The sequence below is a fragment of the Plectropomus leopardus genome, chromosome 2 (assembly GCF_026936395.1).
Source record: "Plectropomus leopardus strain MGB_pleo_1.0 chromosome 2, ASM2693639v1, whole genome shotgun sequence".
In the NCBI taxonomy this organism is placed as follows: domain Eukaryota; kingdom Metazoa; phylum Chordata; class Actinopteri; order Perciformes; family Serranidae; genus Plectropomus; species Plectropomus leopardus.
In genome coordinates this window covers 19931883-19950339 of record NC_142177.1, presented here as the reverse complement: position 1 = coordinate 19950339, position 18457 = coordinate 19931883, and the positions used below count along the sequence as shown (strand labels likewise).

The 18457-nt window shown below is 40.3% G+C and overlaps 1 protein-coding gene across 3 annotated transcripts in view; it reads left to right on the top strand.

Moving 5' to 3' along the window:
* The window catches only part of col7a1 (collagen, type VII, alpha 1), a 74736-nt gene that overhangs the window by 41796 nt on the left and 14483 nt on the right, over nucleotides 1-18457 (top strand). For 2 of the 3 annotated variants that reach the window (XM_088087583.1, XM_088087573.1), the window contains exons 69-91: nucleotides 17-52; nucleotides 148-183; nucleotides 280-327; nucleotides 415-450; nucleotides 1429-1554; nucleotides 1715-1924; nucleotides 2282-2317; nucleotides 2436-2480; nucleotides 3141-3257; nucleotides 3359-3430; nucleotides 3886-3930; nucleotides 5096-5131; nucleotides 7133-7168; nucleotides 7259-7303; nucleotides 7410-7442; nucleotides 7781-7843; nucleotides 7961-7996; nucleotides 8577-8657; nucleotides 8765-8833; nucleotides 15627-15662; nucleotides 15880-15939; nucleotides 16051-16095; nucleotides 16184-16219. In XM_088087583.1, coding sequence (XP_087943709.1) covers nucleotides 17-52; nucleotides 148-183; nucleotides 280-327; nucleotides 415-450; nucleotides 1429-1554; nucleotides 1715-1924; nucleotides 2282-2317; nucleotides 2436-2480; nucleotides 3141-3257; nucleotides 3359-3430; nucleotides 3886-3930; nucleotides 5096-5131; nucleotides 7133-7168; nucleotides 7259-7303; nucleotides 7410-7442; nucleotides 7781-7843; nucleotides 7961-7996; nucleotides 8577-8657; nucleotides 8765-8833; nucleotides 15627-15662; nucleotides 15880-15939; nucleotides 16051-16095; nucleotides 16184-16219 — 1383 coding nt within the window. Of the gene's footprint in view, nucleotides 1-16; nucleotides 53-147; nucleotides 184-279; nucleotides 328-414; nucleotides 451-1428; nucleotides 1555-1714; nucleotides 1925-2281; nucleotides 2318-2435; nucleotides 2481-3140; nucleotides 3258-3358; nucleotides 3431-3885; nucleotides 3931-5095; nucleotides 5132-5453; nucleotides 5490-7132; nucleotides 7169-7258; nucleotides 7304-7409; nucleotides 7443-7780; nucleotides 7844-7960; nucleotides 7997-8576; nucleotides 8658-8764; nucleotides 8834-15626; nucleotides 15663-15879; nucleotides 15940-16050; nucleotides 16096-16183; nucleotides 16220-18457 lie in introns of all 3 variants that reach the window. The other variant, XM_088087578.1, reaches the window with a different exon arrangement.

Here is an 18457-nt window from a genome sequence, read left to right as displayed (position 1 = left end):
TTGCTCTGTCCTTCAGGGCGTACCTGGGATTCATGGAGCTGTGGGAGCCAGAGTAAGCTGTGGTTGTCTGTATTGATCTCAATTTGCTTAAGATTAATAAACACTTACTCAGGTTTTTTTCTGACCTTCTTACTTTCTTTTTTTCAGGGGGAAAGAGGTCCACCTGGCCTCAAAGGTGATGCTGTAAGTTAAACTTTCATTTCAATTGTATTGAAAGTGTGACGTGAGTGAGGTTTTACGCACTTTTTTGCTGATACTTTAATATCTTTTTATTGGCAGGGAGACCCAGGAGAGGACGGGATGCCGGGCAAACCTGGGACAGCAGTGGTGAGACGTCAGCTCATCAACTGCCATGAATCAGCTGGGACTTTGTGTTCATCCTTTTTAATTGTGTTTGTGTATTTCTCTTACCAGGATGTACAGAAGGCTCTTGCCAGTTTTGGCATTCAGGTATGTAGACAAGTAAAGATTCTGTAACATTTTTGTTTGTTGAACCTTAAAAGGTACACTATGGTAGGCGACGCAAAAACGTGAATGGCCCATTTTCAAATTTTCTCAAGATATTGTGATTATCTTCATGTTTATAAGTCATTTTTCAAAAGTCAAATGTAATTTTGAGTTATGGACTCATATTGAAACTAGATTTGGCAAACTGTAGATTCCCAAAAGAACAGTAAGACCTTTTCAACTAAACTTTTAACCGCCTTAATCTCAGTTATTGCTCATATGTCTATCATGGATATGTGGCTGAATATTTTAGCATAATTGTTTTGCTAATGGAAAATGTTCTGGGTCTAGTGCAAAGTGTTTTTATTTGTCCATTTGTTCTTGCAAATGTCATCCTGCTATTTACAGCTTCAGCATTTATTTACAACTCATGTTCAGCTGTTGTCAGTTAGTGAGAAAATAAAAATGTCGTCAATCTAGTAGAAGTGGATTAACAGAGTTGCCATGTTCAAACATGAAATTGGCTCCTGTTTTTTATAGGTATTATAAAAATAGGACAGCAAGTAGTTAAAACCCACAGCAGTACGTGGGGATTGATGTCATAGATGTCGACCAACGACAGACGTAGGTTTATAACGGATTTGTCACCTCCAGAATAAATGTTGCCCCAACAGGGTGGAGGAGTTAGCAAACCTCATGAAGTATTCCTGCAGATGAAAAACTATCTCAGTCTTTCATAGTAGAACCATATCTTTCAATTTTTTGTGCAAACATATTTTAAAATGACCAGTAGATATTGCTTTTATTTTGGATTCATGTGGAGCATGTAAAAAAGACACTGATTACAAGCAATTCCCCGGCTGCTGAAATGAAATCTAAATGACTGTCTTTCACTGATGTGTAAAGCTTTTCACAGACAGGCGGCTTTGGCTGAATGTTTAGAAGCTCCTGCCAGCTTTCCCTTTTCTTGCCTCCACACAGGTGTCTGATCTGAAGGTGGTTGTGGACAGGAAGGACACACCACCGGTTTCTCCAGCAAAGGAGGCAGCAAAAGGTGACAAAGGAGACAGGGGTGAACCTGGACCAAGAGGACCATCTGGTGCAGATGTAAGTATGACAAAGGATTTCTTGGAGGCTTACGATAAAGGCAAACATTTTGATGAAAACCCCCAGGAAGATTATAGCAAGTCCAGATGGTGCGCTACAATTTGATGTTTATTAACATTTAGATTTTGTTTATCTCCTTCCATTTCCTGTTGTGCACCAGGGGTCCCGTGGTTTTCCAGGAGAGAGAGGATCAAAAGGGGATCAAGGGGAGCGAGGACTCTCGGGAGCACCTGGGCCTCCAGGTAGAGCCATTGGAGAGCGAGGGCCAGCGGGACCCCCAGGGGCCACCGGCGAGTCAGGCAAACCAGGAATACCGGGAGTTCCTGGAAGAGCTGGGGAATTGGGGGAGGCTGGAAGACCTGGAGATAGAGTGAGTTGAGGATTTGACTTTTAATTTGAATATATTCGCAAATAAGATGTGACAAAAACAAGCAGTTAATAACAAACATAGCAAGAACTGTACAGTAGAGGTAAGAAACCCAAAGGGGCTTATAGTGAATACTCCATCTAGAATTTACAATCTATTAAAAACATAACACATCAACTCAGTTAATTAGTTTAAGATGTTAGACTTAAATGAGAATAATGATGGATGAGTTTTAACAAAGTGAGGTTTGGTATTTAAGAGTAATAGTCCTCTTTATTTTAAAGCATACTGTCTGTTGAGAGTTGGGTAAACAAAAGACTGAACATGATCCTGCTAATGTTGTGTATTTCTGTATTTCAGGGGGAGAGAGGGGAGAAGGGTGACAAAGGAGAAGCTGTAAGTGTTTATGTTACATTGACATTGTTTATGTTCCTTCACATCAGGTTAGTGAGAAGAAATTCATTTTTTATGTAAACATTTTCACGCTGAAGTGAGAATTTCTTCTGTTTTTTAGGGTAAATCCGGGCTAACGGGACCAGCCGGCCCTCCAGGTCAAAAGGTAGACACCTTCTCAGCCTTGTTATTAATGCCGTAAAATGCATTTTGACAAACTGATATGACTCATATCATGAAGATTTAAGATACACAATGAGATATGAGATATAAGATACACAATGAGATATGAGACTGTTCTTAGCTGCCCGTGGGATGGATGAACATGTAAGAGTCTGTCCATTCCTGATTAAAAGCTTTGTTATGCTGTCTACTTTTCTCTCTTTAGAGCATGCCATATAAAATTACTTTCCTCTTACTCAGGTATTTCTTCGACGCTTCTCTCTCATATGTGTAGCTCACTGACTGACTCAAGTCACAGTGCTAATCAGAATGCACAGATTTGATTGGCTGAGTAGCATTACATGAGCTGATTTACAACGCATGCAATTGGTCCGGGTTTCCTGGACTGCTATACCACTGCCATAAAGGCTAGAAATGCTGTAGAGGATACAGTAGAAATGCTCTGTCAAAAATTAATAATTCTCAAAAACGTATTGGTCCAATTCAAGGGTACGACTGCATCTTGGCATAGTTAGCATGGGGTAGCATTTTGGTAATTTGGCAAACAAGCAATATAGCATCCCTCAACATCCCCCCTCATGTCACCTACTCACAGTACAAAGAATGGAGTTCATAAATATTTGTGTGTATATGTGTACTGTAGGGAGCATCTGCTGACTCAGTGCTGGTTGGTACACCGGGGGCCAGAGGCCCTCCGGGAGTTGTAGGACCGAAGGGAGAGCCTGGTGCTGCAGGACCAACAGGACCTCAAGGAGAACGGGTAGGTTTTAGATATAAAACAAACAATACAATCACATATGTCATCTGATGTACTGTCATATGTTTCTATATGCAAATGTGATACTTAAATGTGTCCTTCAGGGTATTGTGGGACCTCGTGGTGATAAAGGAGACAGAGGACAGTCTGGAGAAAAAGGACGTGATGGCTCACAGGTAAACTGGCCTTTAGGTGTAATCTGCAGTAGATTAGACTAGAACTAGATTTAAAATAAATGCGTGCCGGGGCGGAAAGTCGGGTGGCCAATGGTCCCTTCCTACCAACCCCTTTACTTCAAACCCCTTACACTGATTACAACTATCTTCGTAGTGATGTTTTTGTCCAAAATATGTTGGCTCTGTGAGCCGGCTCCTTTACGTGAGCAATGGGAACCGGCCTTAAAATCTGTCCACGGACAGACAGAAGGACATTTGAACACCTGGTGAAGTACTCAGAAACACTTTTGTAGATGTTCCTACTACAATTGGTGAAAATTGTAATTATCACAGACTCCTAAAGTGAGAAAAGAGGAAAAAAAAAGGAAATTTTGATTGTACTGATACGACACTAAAGACATGATGAAAAAGTATGACATGTTTTATAAAACACAATCTGTGGTTTGTCATTTCAGGGAATACCAGGAGAACCAGGAAAACCTGGTCAGGATGGTAAACCGGTAAGTGTGAAGAACTGGATGTAAGCTGAAGTGAGTTATACGTTTGAAGACAAAATTTTGCTTTTTGTTTTTAACAGAGCATGATATAGCAATGACTTTCTTGGTTTAGAGACACGTGTGTAACTTTTAATTAATATTTCTTTTAACAGACTTGGTAAGTGTGTCTTTTTTTCTTTAACAGTATGTAGTCAATAATATATATATAGTTAATATGTTATCTTCTCATTTATTGGGTATTTATTGATTGACAGAATTGTGATATGTAAATACAGGAGTATTAATTCATTTGAGACACATAATGCGCACATGGTGCTTCTTGAATATAAAACTAACAGGATTCCCATTCCAATTTTTTCTTGTCATATTGTTTACATTGATCACTAAAAGCCAGTACGCATACTGTATGTCATAATCGTATGGTCGGGTGCAGGAATAAATTTAAAGAAAGGAGAGGAGAGGTATTAAAGGAATACTTAACCCACAAAATAATACTTTGTATGTCACTAACTCACCTCGTGTCACCTTGATTTAATGAAGAACAGTTAGTTCTTCTTGCATTCATCTGTGGTGATAGAAGAAAACAGAGCATAAAAGGGGTGGCGCATTTAATTACAGCAAAACTGTATCAAAACATCTGTACCAACACTTCCACATAAACAGTCTCACAAACAAAAGAGTAGCACATGTGTTTATGCTCTGTGAGATGTACATATAAAACAAATAATACAACAAAAATACAACTCTGCTCAATGGAAAGCACGAGCAGAGTTCAAACGCATGAGCATCCCCATCACACCACTCACATGCACATATGTTTTAGATAGGTTAAATAAAGGTTTTAGCAAAAATACGTGTGTTGGGGAAGCACTGATCATATGAATGGATAAATGAGACTTTGCTTATACTGCACGAGTTGCGAGTGCGAGAGTTTGTAAACAGATTCTTTGATATAGTTTTGCTGCTGTTAAGCACGGCCATCCTTTTACGTCAGTTGACCATTTTCTTTGTGTTTGGATTCCTTGTTCACATGCAAGGCATGCCAGGAAAACAAATTTAACATAAAACAGAGGGAGTGACTGATAGATAAATTATTATATTGTGGGTGAAGGATTTCTTTAAGCACTTGCTCACACTTTTTGTTTTCCTTCCCTCCATGTCGGAGCAGGGCCCACCAGGGCCTGTTGGTCTTCGAGGTCAACCAGTGAGTAACCAGTAACCCAGCAAAGGGGCCTCCTTTCAGGCTTGATCTTCAGATTAAACCACTGGATTGGCTGCAAACTCTTAAACTGACAGAGCGCTCCTTCCTCCCTCTTGGGCCGAGGCTTCATAGACCCTTAGACAGTAACCTTTTGCAGCTGTGCGGCTAACACTTCACTCTCTCATTTCCTCTCTCTCCTCATGTATGTCTTATCTGTCCTTTTCCTTTTCTGTGTTGTTTGTTTCCCCTCTTCAAACACTGTTCTCCACCCAACTGCCCCCCCACCCTCTTGTATCCACCTTCCTCTGTCGTCCATCCTCTCCAGGGCTTGCCTGGGTTCCCAGGAGTTCTAGGCAGACCGGTAGGTTCTCTGCTGCTGGCTGGCATGCTTGAGCTCTGGAGGAGGGAGGGCTGGGAATGCCTGTCCCCGTGGTGTCAGATACACGTGGGAAATGGACCAAAGCTTCAGAGACACCACTGGGCTTTAGCTTAGAGAGCAAGTAGCTTAGAGATGTATCTGCATTTAACAACAGGAAACAGCCTATCATCAGGATGCACACATCGTCATGTACCACCCAGGCAAATTTCAGCCTCTTTAATCTTTATGCATTTGTATTGGAAACATCCTTCTGGGAGCTGGGGTCTGGGTAAGAATAAGACCTTGATCAGTTCCTCCATAAAATATTAATCGAGACCCTCTGTCCCCAAGGCATTTGTGTCAAACTATAAAGTTGAATTTTATACGTGTAAAACACTACAGATTTGTTGAGGGAGATGAAAGGAAGTCAGCTGACATCGTGAGCCAAAGCTCTCACCAGGATCCAGCGTACAATAGTAGAGGGGAATACGAAATTGGGTTATTGTTACTCCATAAAGTATTGTGTCGTCAATTCGCTTGAGTCTGCTTATCGTGCATGCAGCTGTGCCTGCTGTCTGTTGTGTGCTTAGCCTTCTCACAGCACTGATTTTTCAGAGCTTGCCATGTGAGTGTCTCTTTGTTGATATTGTTGATCCTCTGTGTTTGTACTGTCCTACCTGTTGTCACGAATCAGTCAGATGTTTCTGTGTTTGTATATTTGTTTCTCCTAGAGAAACGCTTATATCAATTAGAAATACATCTGTGTATTATTTATGTAAACCCAATGTTGTCAAATGCTTAGTATATAAAAAAATAATATAAATCTTTAGTGCTCATTTTTTATTAACATATTTATGCATACATATGTTTCTTAAAAAATAGATTGATATTTTTGGAAAACACAGATATTGGCTTTCTTGCTGAGACTTTGACGAGATGGTCGATACAACTATAAGTTCATTAAATGTGTAGCTAATGCCAGCAGCAAGTTAGCTTAGCTTAGCATAAAGACAGCAGAAATAAAGATGCTTACAGTCTGGTACAAAAAATGTTATGGTCTTATGGTTCATGACAACTATATGAGGAGGTGTTTATTTTTATAATTCACCTGTTTACATTTTATTAAGCCTTAAAGTTATACATCATTAAGAGTGTTGTCACTTTGAGTAACAGGCTGTCTGCAGATAATCTCCTGAGGCGTGTAGTCAGATGCACTTCTTGACCAAACATGATCATTTCCCGCTCTGAAAAACCAAGACGGCAACAGCCGAAATGCCGAAATTGAGGCTTTAAAACCGGACTCCACAAACCAAATGGTGATGGCTATGCCCATCATTTTTACACAGTCTATGCTTTCATCTTGTTTGTTTAATGCAGGACTATTTGTTTCCTGGGCCATGTGGCTCCCTGCAGTTTTGTCATCACCATGAAGTTGCCAAGCAATCAGTGGAGACTCCAGGAAGTCATATTTAATGATAAACCCAAGAGTTATATCCATCTTCTTATCTGATTTTCAGAAACAAAGCTAATATGTTTTTTCAAGATGTCAAAATATTCCATTGAAATGTGGCCTGTGCGCTGTGTGCAGTTTTAGTGAGTGTTTTATGATGTGAATATACAGTGTATGACTCGAATTTTGCTTCCAGGGAAACCCAGGAGAGCCTGGCATTAGGGGGCCAACTGTAAGTATCGCACATGACAAAGTGCATACACATTCACAGACTCGTATTAACAGCAGCAGTTAACATGTTGGTGGTTTGTGTTTCAATTAGGGCCCCATGGGTCCCAACGGGCTTCCAGGTCCAGCAGGTGTGAAGGTGAGTTAACTGCAAGTGGGTTTGCTACCTGTTACGGCATGTAAACTGAAACTGTTTTGTTTGTTGCTTGCTGGCCAGGGTCATAAATAGTTTTTGTCTCTCACAGGGTAATCAAGGAGAGCCAGGTGTTGGCATCCAGGTAAGACAATATATTTATTTTACATCTTTGCAGAATAATGTGTATTTCCAAGCAGTTTTTCACTAACAAGGAATTACCTTGGGGTGTGGTGCATACGATAAACATATGAAGAGGAAATAAAAATAAAGGCAGAGTACTGCAACAATAAAAAAAAAAATGTTACAATAAAATATATGAGAAAGAAACCATAAAGATTACAAAATAAATATGTACAATGTAGCTGTTTTACAAATTAGAAAACTATAGAGTTTTGTGCAGGTTCAGTTGTCCTAGTACATAATCATATTACAGTTGTATAACAGATATACAGTGCGTGACTTCATTTCTCCTGTCTGCAGGGTCCTCCTGGTGCCCAAGGGAGCACAGGTTTACCAGGACCACCGGGCCCCCCTGGAGCTGTAGTAAGTGTCTCCACAGGGAAAATCTGCTTTCATGTTTCCCCATGAAAATCATCTAAAATTTCCTGCTGTGTATCATATTGTGCTGCTCCTTACCACTGTATTTATTTCTCTCTGCAGGGTCCACAGGGCCCTCCAGGACTGCCAGGGCAGGTGGTGAGTATGCAACCCTGATCTGGCTGCCACTGTTGCTGCTGCTGCAGTGTGGAGCTCAGCGAGGAAGTGTAAAATTGTAGAAATGTTCTTTGCCTGAGGCATTTCTATTATAACTGAAAATGGGATGGTCATTAAATAAAAATGCCAGAACATGTGTACCCAGCTTTTGTTGACAAATGGAGGCTTCAGCTGCGTTTTGTGCTCATGAAAAGCATGTTACAGAACATGTGATTTGTTGTACCTTCGGCTGATAAACAAACAATGTCCTCAGCATATCGTACACTGTAATGACTGAGTGGCCACTGTGACCATTTCCTGTTTTTCATCTGTATTGTAAACCGTTGATTGTAATATCTCTATCACAAAATATATATTATATATATGAAATGTGTAAAATAAGTTAAGACCCCATAATTGATCCTTTTTAACTGATCATTTGTGGTGTTCTAGGTGAATGGGACAGCTGCACAGATTTTTTAGATGACATACAACCTTTGTAATGCACTCAAAAGTGAACATGACTGCACAGGCTTAAGATTACACACATATTACATATACTGAATAATGTGCTGTTCCTCAGGGCGAAGCAGGTAAACCAGGAGTCCCTGGAAGAGATGGGGTGCCAGGCAAAGAAGGAATACCTGGATTACCAGGAAAGCAGGTGTGTTCATGTGTCACAGTGTGCTTGTGTTTTTGTGGGTGTAGTGTGCACTGTGCTGGTTTTATCAGCTCCCCCTCGGTGTCTTCATTGTGAAATTTGTTCTTCAGGGCATTGCTGGACCTCCAGGCCAGAGCGGCTTAAAGGGGGAGCAGGGAGACAGCGGTCCTCCAGGAAAGGTGAGAACATGCTGTATCTACCGAGCCGCCTCTGGCTAAGAGGACAGTCAATGAAATTGGTTTTGTGGTTGCTTTTATTGGATGTGATCCCAGCTACAGAATGATTTGCTGCCTGAAGTGATAAAAAGCATTTCTGCAGTGCTATTATTAGCTTCCTACTGCAAGAGTTTTCATCTGATGGCTATTCCGAGTCTTCCCTCAGGGGCCATGGTCGGGCTGCTGTTGTTTGTCCACCTGGGGCTGGGGCTGCCTATAATAACCCAAACGGTGCTCCAGAGATATTCCCCAGAAATATGAACACTTCTTAAAGGAATACCTCACCCCCCAAAATGACCATTTTTATATTTATGATTCAAAGTTTGTTCGCACACCTCAAGAAAATTCTCGAGAAAATTCTTGATGAACTGAAGTCATAGGCAACCACATTTAAAGAAACACGGCTGGATTTAACTAAAAAACAATGTAGAGACTCATACGAAAGTAATCCATCTCAGTCATCACTTAAGACCAACTAAAAGTGTGTAGCAGTGTATTTTTCTGTGGAGTCTCTGCCCTCTGCTTGTTTTTTTTTTTTTTATTTTGTGTGTTCAGGGCGTTTATGGGCTTGTACCCCCCCAGCGATCAGTGAGGCCATGGCTTTATAAAAAGGTAGTAACCAGGTGCCAGACAGTAAGCAGCAGGCATCAAAGAGACACAGCGCCAAAAAAATACAGTGAGGCAAAACACCAAACGAGAGAGAATCTGGGGTTGGCTTTTACTTTCACTTTTGATGGTGAGCATGTTTAGAAACAGTAACCAACAATAGTATACCTTTGACTACAGCAAAACTATGTCAAAACATCCATTACCAAACTCTCACACAACTCGTGCAGTACAATTCAAATCTCATTTATCCAGTCCTATTCTCATTTCTGCCCAAGCAGACTGCTTTTTCTGATGTGGAATTGAACTGTATGTGAAACTCATCTATGCTCGTCATCAAACCAGACTCTATTGTTAAAAAACAGTCATTTTGCTTCGCTGAACACAGGAGCTGCTGTTCTGTCACTACCTGAATCAGTTCCTTGGTTTATGGTAACGTGTGACTTGAGTGAATCCAAAATAACCTTCCAAAGTACCGAATTTGCACAATAACACAAACAAAGACCAGCAGCTCTTGTAGTCAGTGACGTAATGTTTTTTGTCAAAGAGAGCAAAGATAACTTCCATTTTTAGTTCTGTTCACCTTCAGAAAGGGCTGTCTGTTTTTGAATTACTGAGCATTTGACTGGATATGTGAGATTTTGATCATGCCACGCAGTTTATGTAAGAGTTCATAGACGGGTGTTTTGATACAGTTTTGTTGTTGTTAAATGTGGACTTGTGTCTTAAATTATTAAATTGTTCACCAGAGGCATGCAAAGAAAGAAAAAAACAGTTTTCTTTACAAATTGAAGGCACCACCAATTTACAAATGGTCAGTTAGGGGGTGAAGTTTTCCTTTAATGTTGTCTGAGAGTCCCACTGTTGGCTGGTTATAAGCTGCTGCTAGCTCTCTCTGTAAACTGAAATTGTAACTGATACCTCTGAGTAGGCTGCAGCGGTTTGAGCCATGAGGCTAAAAAAGGAGGAACATGACGAACGCTCCCAACAGGTCACAAACAGGAGACATCAGAATATAGACATTCTCAGTCAGTTGTCCATAATTAAAGTAAAATAAATACAAGTAAAGTCAATACAATGGGCTGGCAGACATTTGGGGTGTTTAAGGGTTATTGAATCTTGCACAGTAACATTGAGCTGCAATGGAGTTATGCAAGATCACTGTGGACATTTCTGTTTCTCATTTTGCCTCCTTGGGGTCAGCAGAATTCCTCTAACCTGGGAAATATTTGTGTGGTGAAACTTGTGTGTCCTGGTGAAAATGGGCCCAAAACACTCTGTGGTAACACAGCTACCTCCACTATGTGGGCTGTTGAAATTGAGATCTGCATGAAAGCATTTTTGATGATTTGGTATTCATTAATTTCTCTCAGTTTTCATGCTTGTGTTAATTAAGAGAAATTTTACAAATTCTAGTGTTATATTGAATAACATTATGTCTATCAGTAACTTACATATTATAATATTAAATACGCATCGTAAACATTTAGTGCCATTTGGTGTTTGTTTTAGCTGGGATTAGGCAGTGATACAAGAGCTCCATCACCCTGAGCAAACTGTCTCAGTGCGAGTTCTCTGTTAATATAACTACTGTTATTGATTGACATTTAAAGAGCAAATTTTCCCACACTTGCTCACCATGTCTGGAACATATTTTCGTCTTTCTTGTGCTCACTCCACTCTCACAGGTCTGTATTATCTGGTGCAGTACAGCCCTGGAGTTTTTTGCAGAATCGGAGCTAAATGGGGGGAAAACTCTGTGGAGGCTTGTAATGCCTCCCATTCCAAAAATAACATAGAAGCCAATCATAAATGTGAATCTGAGCTAAATCCTTGCATACATTTCTGGATAATTGGCTTGAGTGTTCTGTTAAAGCCTGCACCAGCCTGTCAGTCTGCAAGTGGCACAAGCTGGTCTAGATTTCATCCATCTATCTATTTCCATCCACTTATCCAGGACTGGATTTGGGGGGGGGGCAGCAGGTTAAACAAGGCTTCAGTTGGAAGTGTTTCACCAAAATTGGACAATAGACGATTGGAAAACATTACCTGGTCTGATGAGTCTGGATTTCTTCTGTGCCATTCAGATGTAGATTAAACAACATGAAAATATGGATCCATCCTGCCTTGTATCAACAGTTCAGGCTTTTGGTGCTGCTGTAATCTCTTTAGAACCACTTAAAGGGATATTTCACAGACTTTCAACCAGCTTTGTATCAAAACAATGTGAGTAGTATGTGTAGATGAATTGTGCTAAATCTCCCTCAGTCTAACCACTGCCTAGATATCTCTTCTCACCTGGTCGCGAAACTTCTCCAAATGACATATACAATTGGGATATTCGCAGACTCTCGGGGCTGTAGCTGGAACTATGGGCTGCATAGCGTTTCCAGTGCAGACAGTAGTCTTACATGTAGGCGGGGTTTTTGTCACTCACTGCTCCGACCAGCAGCATTCTTTCTACCTATTTTATATTTTTCAATTTTATATTTTTTGCATTGTATTTTCTTTTTCAGTGATGATTCAGAGGGAAGTCTGCACCCTGTTTATTGTCCACAGATCGGGGCGGCAAGCTGGAGTAGAGTCCCTCTCAATAGGATATTTATAAATAGCGGGTTTGTGAGGATTAGAATATATGTGGTTCACAAAGTCTGGTCACAATTAATGAAACATTTCTTTAATGCTTGTAGATCCACCCATCTCTAAAAATGCATGTTATCCAGGATAGACGGAAAAAAAACCACAGATGGAGTGGTCAGAGTTGTTATATCGAAATTTAAGGTGTGTTGATGGATTTACATTATTTCATGCAATTATCCACCTTAAAAGATGCCGGTCTACAGCTGGTGCTAGATGCTGCAAAACATGCTTTCATTTTACAGTTGTAGTTTACTAATGTATGTAAAGCTTTTCACGGTATAAACAGTGAAGAAACCAGTCATGACTCAGCCCTGAGCAAAAAGTGCTTTTTCTCTACTGACCAACAAACAGACTGCAGCATTTCTATCTTCACCTTTTAGTACAGGATCTGTGTGCTAGGTACCCCCAAGCAGAGGGATGACAAAAAAGGGGGACGGTTCCAAAGGTACTAAAGGTACCATCCACAACTTTTCACAATAGAAATGCCAAAAAAATTGTACTGAACTCAACCAAACCAACCTGTCGGTGGAAACACCCCATGATGAAGTGGCTGTCAAAGTTTATATCTTCAAGTAGGTACAACAGCATCCCTGGCTTGTCAGAATAAAGCTTTAGATTTACAAAAGAAAGAGAGCCTGGAGAACATTCTTTGCAGATTTATTGTGTTGTGGTAATCAACACAAAGGAATGATCCTGCGTTTTTATGATCCCACCTCGCGAAGAGCTCCTCATCTTATCATGCATGATGAAGCACAGTAAACCTCTAGTAATAATGTGTATGTGTTCCAGTGTGGCTGTTCTCGTTAATGCTTAAATTTAGTATTTCTCATAACAATATGCAACTCCAGCACTTGGCACTTGGCCTTCAAATGGGGACTACCTTACCACTGACACTGAAATGTTATTGCTTGCCAGTTAGTCTGTATTTGAATGACTGCAGACATCTGTTAATAGGGATTGGCTTGACATGAGGAAGCCTGTGCCAGTTCTGCTGATGAGGATCTCAGTTAAGCCAAATTTCAGCTCAGTGTGACAGAAAATGACAGAGAAGGTCATGCACATTCATAACTTTCTCTGCACAGGCAGCATCACATCATCATCTCTCTTCTTCTCTTTTTATTAGGCATGCAGCTCAATACAATTATTTGAATCATTCTGCAGCCAACTAATTTGTTAAATGTCATCATATAAACTTTTGTTAAACTACTACCAAACTTTTAGTAAACTACGGGTGCACCCGACCTTATTTTGTAAAGTATGCACAGTGCTTTAATTTGCTGTTGTGTAGATTCCCTCTTGTCTGAGCCAGGAGCAGTCAAACCTTTTAGCCTGGAGGCGTGCACCTTTTTGTAATGCAAAACTTGAGTCTGTCAGGTTTGCTGCCAAGATGACATGTAGTAGCTCACACATTTACACTCTGTTAACTCAAAACTGCAGTGTTTTCCAAGCATTTTGGTAGGAATTTAGTGAGTCACTCATACAGATTTGAAACAGCTGTTTCACGAATTAAATGGCAGTTTTTCAGTATGTAGAGAGACTTGAGCTGTTCGGTAAGCATCCAAAGCACATCTGAAAATAGTTTCCTGTGTTTCTTCATTTCCAGTAGTGTTTGCTGGTCCAACACCTTTTCTTCATGACAAGTGCTGCTTTGTAAAACTTCCATTCTGTTGTGTGATGCCTCTGTGTCACAGAGCAAGATCACTTTGCATTTTGTTTCATTCACTTCATGCTGGCAGGTCTATCATACAGAATGTAGACGTGCACCAAGTAGGAACTACGCAGGTGGACCTGGTGTGTTTTCATAGACAGACTGTAAACAAGCAAACAAACAGTTACCTAACACCAGGTGTTTTTTTAATAACCCATATGATGCGAGAAGCAGCTGGCCCCCAGGTATTTTCACATTATCTAATATTGTTTGGATGTTTATTAATTGTACAGGAGCAGGTAGCAGAGCAGTGATCACATATAGAGATATCAATACATTTAAAAGTAATGAATTAGGCACAATCATTACCAAACTGATATTTGGGGACAGTACAGTGCTGGACATTAATTGCACCTACAGCAGTTGAGCTGCAGCCTCTGCTGGGGTGTAGCAACACCACCAGCAGATCTGTAGTACACCCTAAGACAAAAACCTGTGGTAATAATTTTATTTACAGTTATGATTAGCTTACATTTTGAGCATATTTGACTACTGGGGGTCATGTGTCCCCAACAATATATGTTATTTTACTGCTTAGGCAGGAAGCTGTTTCACAAGCTCACATGCTAGACTAAAGTAGCTTTTTGTGTGTTGTTTTAAAAAGCATTTACATGATACTTAATTGAATATTTGTTATTAGTTCATATCATATCATCACATTTGTCCGAGACAGGGCTATGACATGTAACAAAGGTCTCCAGCTGGAATAGAACCAGGGATGCTGCGATCACAGCATATGGTTTGCGTCTTGAACCACCAGACAACAGTTTAAACTCCTCGTTCCGAGGAGCTTCTGATTACCCGTGCTGTTGTTTTTCTCCGCTGGTAAAAAGTATTAAGAGAAAAAGACCCAGAGATCTGAGCTTGCTTGTCAGGTACTCGGTATTCACTGCCATTCCCGCTGTTTGTAATGTTGACATGAATCGTGATGAGTGTCTCAAACAGCTCCCTCACTGCTGACTGCCTCGGGTTCAGCACCTTGGACAGAGCCTCGGTGACACTGTCAGTGAGTTCACTAGTTTGATGAATAACCCAGGCAACACTTGCCCATCTGCTCAGCAACTCCACCATTTGTTCACACACACACACACACACACACACACACACACACACACACACACACACACACACACACACACACACACACACACACACACACACAGACACACGCACGAGCACCAGTCAAGTGACATAGCATTTTTCAGCTCCACAGCTGCAATGGACTTTGATAACAGCCGTGTGACACTTTATAAAATACAGCTGCATATGTTTTTTTAAGGTTCTGTCTTTCTGAGTTCAATAACAAGAGCTTCCACTTTGCTTTATTTAATCATTCTTGACCGAGACAACTTTTTTGGAAATTTTCTTTTTTGTCAAGAAAAGGCTAAATATTGAGGGAGATGAAAGACACAGTACTTGATCACAAATTAACTTTTGAGCGACATTGTTGGTGAGTTGCCCCTTGAATTATCAAGTACAATTGAATAGCTATATTATAAGAACAAGATGTACTTCTACAAAGTAAAAAAAATGTAAGAAGAGCAAAAGTATAGCTTGTCAAACACTTTCATCGTGGTGTAGTGCCATGGTTCAGTAATAGAGGTTGTGCACTGGTTAACTGTCCTTTCCAAAGAACACATTAAGGCTCTTACTCTTTAAGAGCTGGAAAAACTAATGGCTAATACATGTTACTTGCATACCAAGGCTTTTAAGTACACATTCCTGTCTTTTCATGAACAAGAACCCATGCTATGCTGTACATGTAACCACTATTATTTTCTCCATTTTTATGCACTCACACAGGCTGTGGCTGGACTCCCTGGACCTAAAGGAGAGAGGGTGAGTCACTGTAATTGGCGTTAACGTCAAACGTTCTTTTTTCCACTTCAGCTGTAGCATTATCTGCTCTGAATAAAAGTTTAAGATATGAATGTGTTCCATACTAAATTACTGCAGCTTGTTATGGAAATAAAAGATTAAATAATTATATGTGATGAAGCAGACCAGAGCAGCTGATTGAAGCTGATATCACATTCCTGATTATGATTGGTGGCAGGGTCCAAGTGGTATAACACTGCCAGGCACAGCTGGAGAGAGAGGTCTACCTGGAGAAAAGGTGAGTCTGACCAAACCATTAGCACTGACGGCTCTCTCTGTGTGCCAAGAGACAGAGTGAAAATGTCAAGCGCTTTTTCATTAACACTGTTTGATAACTGCTGCCTTTCAGGGTAACAGGGGAGACAAAGGTGTTGCTGGCAACAAAGGAGAGAGAGTAAGTAGCAACATGCTGCAGAGCAACACATATTCTTAATGTTAACACAAACAACATCCTGACATGGTGTTCTCTGTTTTCATACTAGGGAGTTGATGGTGAGCCAGGAGAGCCTGGAGAAGATGTGAGTAATCAGCTTCCACTGTCATTGTTAGTTTTCTGGATTTCGACTCTGATGTTATTTTTTTAATGGACACTCATGCGTTATGTTACTGAATTATTTTATTTTTTTTTTATTTATTTTTTTTTTACTTACAACGGTAAGCCGTAAGGTTGAATCCACTGACATCTGTAGTGGATAACATTGATTATCTTGTTACTATGCAATGTTCTGCTGGGAAACTTTGGCTTCGGGCATTCATGTGGATGCCACTTGACACGCACCACCCACCCAAACACTGTTTCAAACCCAGGGCATGGCAACAACATTCCCCAGGAATGTGACAAAAGAGCTCCAGATGTCAACCTGGGCTCCAAATGCCCCAGGTCCCAATCAGATTGAGCATCTGTGGGGTGTGCTGGTACACCAGAGGTCTTGTGTCCATGCAGCGACAGATTGGAGCCAAGTCCTCTCTATGGTGGGGTGTCTGACCTGCTGAGGCATTGACACAGGACCTACAGTGTCTGGCATTAAGGTGTTGGTAACGGATCCTCTGCGTCCTGTGGGTTGTTAGGTGGGTTACTGGCAAATCCCCGGGGAGTTCATTGCATTGGGATCTGGGGACTTGGAGGCCAGGTCAGCGCCTTGAGCCCCTTGTCATGTTCCTTAGGTCATACCTGAACAGTTTTTACAGTGTGACATGACTCATCGAGCTGCTCGGGTGGGGGAGGGGGGGGCACTGCCATCAGGTGGTGCTGTTGCCATGAGGGTGTGTACTTGGTGTGCAACAGTGTTTGGATGGGTAATGCATGTCAAATGCAATCTACCAGAATGCCACACCCTCAGGATCCCAGGAATAAGTATGCATTGTAAGAGATGATCAATGTCATCCACTTAACCTGTCAGTGGTTTTCATGATGTGGCTGATCGGTGTATATCTTCACATTATTCCCAAAAGTCAAATGTAATCATCTGTCAATGAAGGTTTAATACCAACATTATAATACCATTAGCATGGTGTAATTTAAGGTTAAATCTTAATTGGGTTGGGAAGATCATTGTTAGCTTGTCCATTATTAGAGCTGCAACAATTTTATCAATTAGATGTCTATTGACTATTAAATAAATGGTCACCTAATTACGATAATTGATTAACTGAGCAATAAAACAACAATAAGATAACATAACAACACAGTGATCATGAAAGAAAATATGTAAGCACTGAGGGATTAAGTACTGGGTGTCATTGAATTTTTCATGAACTTGATAAATCACTAAACAAAGTGTTGCACTCCTGCTTCATTTAACATCCCTTGTGATAATGTGAGCAAAGACTCCAATTCAGCATCCGGCTCAGATTTCTATATTAAAATCTTCAAGTGCAGCATATTGGTATTTAACGTGTTTCTGCTTTGAGGCCCTGTGCAGTAATTAGCTCTTAAGTTACGTTAGTTAAGTTAGTTAAGTTAGTTAAGTTTTACTCATCCTTGTTGTGTAATCACATCCTACTTAAGCTTGTGTTTTAGTGGCATTATGTTTCTGTTATTCAGAAATCCCACAAGAAGTGCAGTAAATATGTAATGGTGCAAGTAAAAAATTTGTTTTTTTTACCACACAATTTTAATTTTAAAGGATTCTTTATGTCAAACTTTCTTTCTCTTTAGTACAATGATATAATCTTACCGTAATCCACCATTTTCTACAGCAAAGTCTCCAGACTTCCTATCTAAAGGTGTCAACTATAATTGAGATCAATCTCTCCTGATGCTCGAGGTTTTGAATATTTATCATCCTTGTGGTTAACGAGGCATGTTAAGTGTAAAGACAACCAAGACGCTGACACAAAACACTAATGCGATAAAATGTGTCTTCACCAGCATAATAATGAATTTTAAACAGATATTTGGGGGCCATTCAGAAATTTGTACCACTATGTTATTTATTTTATTTTATTTTTTAGAAGGTCAATAGTATATGCCACATAGAAGTAGTATGCATCATGTAAAAGCTGGAAGGTTGAAGATTATTTTGAGATGCAGCTTAGCACTGAGTTTTGGTTGGGCACCTATTCAGACTTTGAAGAGTGAATGGGGGCTCAGAACATTATGGTGGAAGTAAGTTAGTAAGTAAAGCTTTATTTATGTAACACTTTTTTAAAAAAAAAACAACACAGTTGCAAAAGGCTTCACAAACACATGTACACACACTTAAAATAAATGAGTAAATGAATTAATCAAGTTTCAATTAATTACAATATGCAAC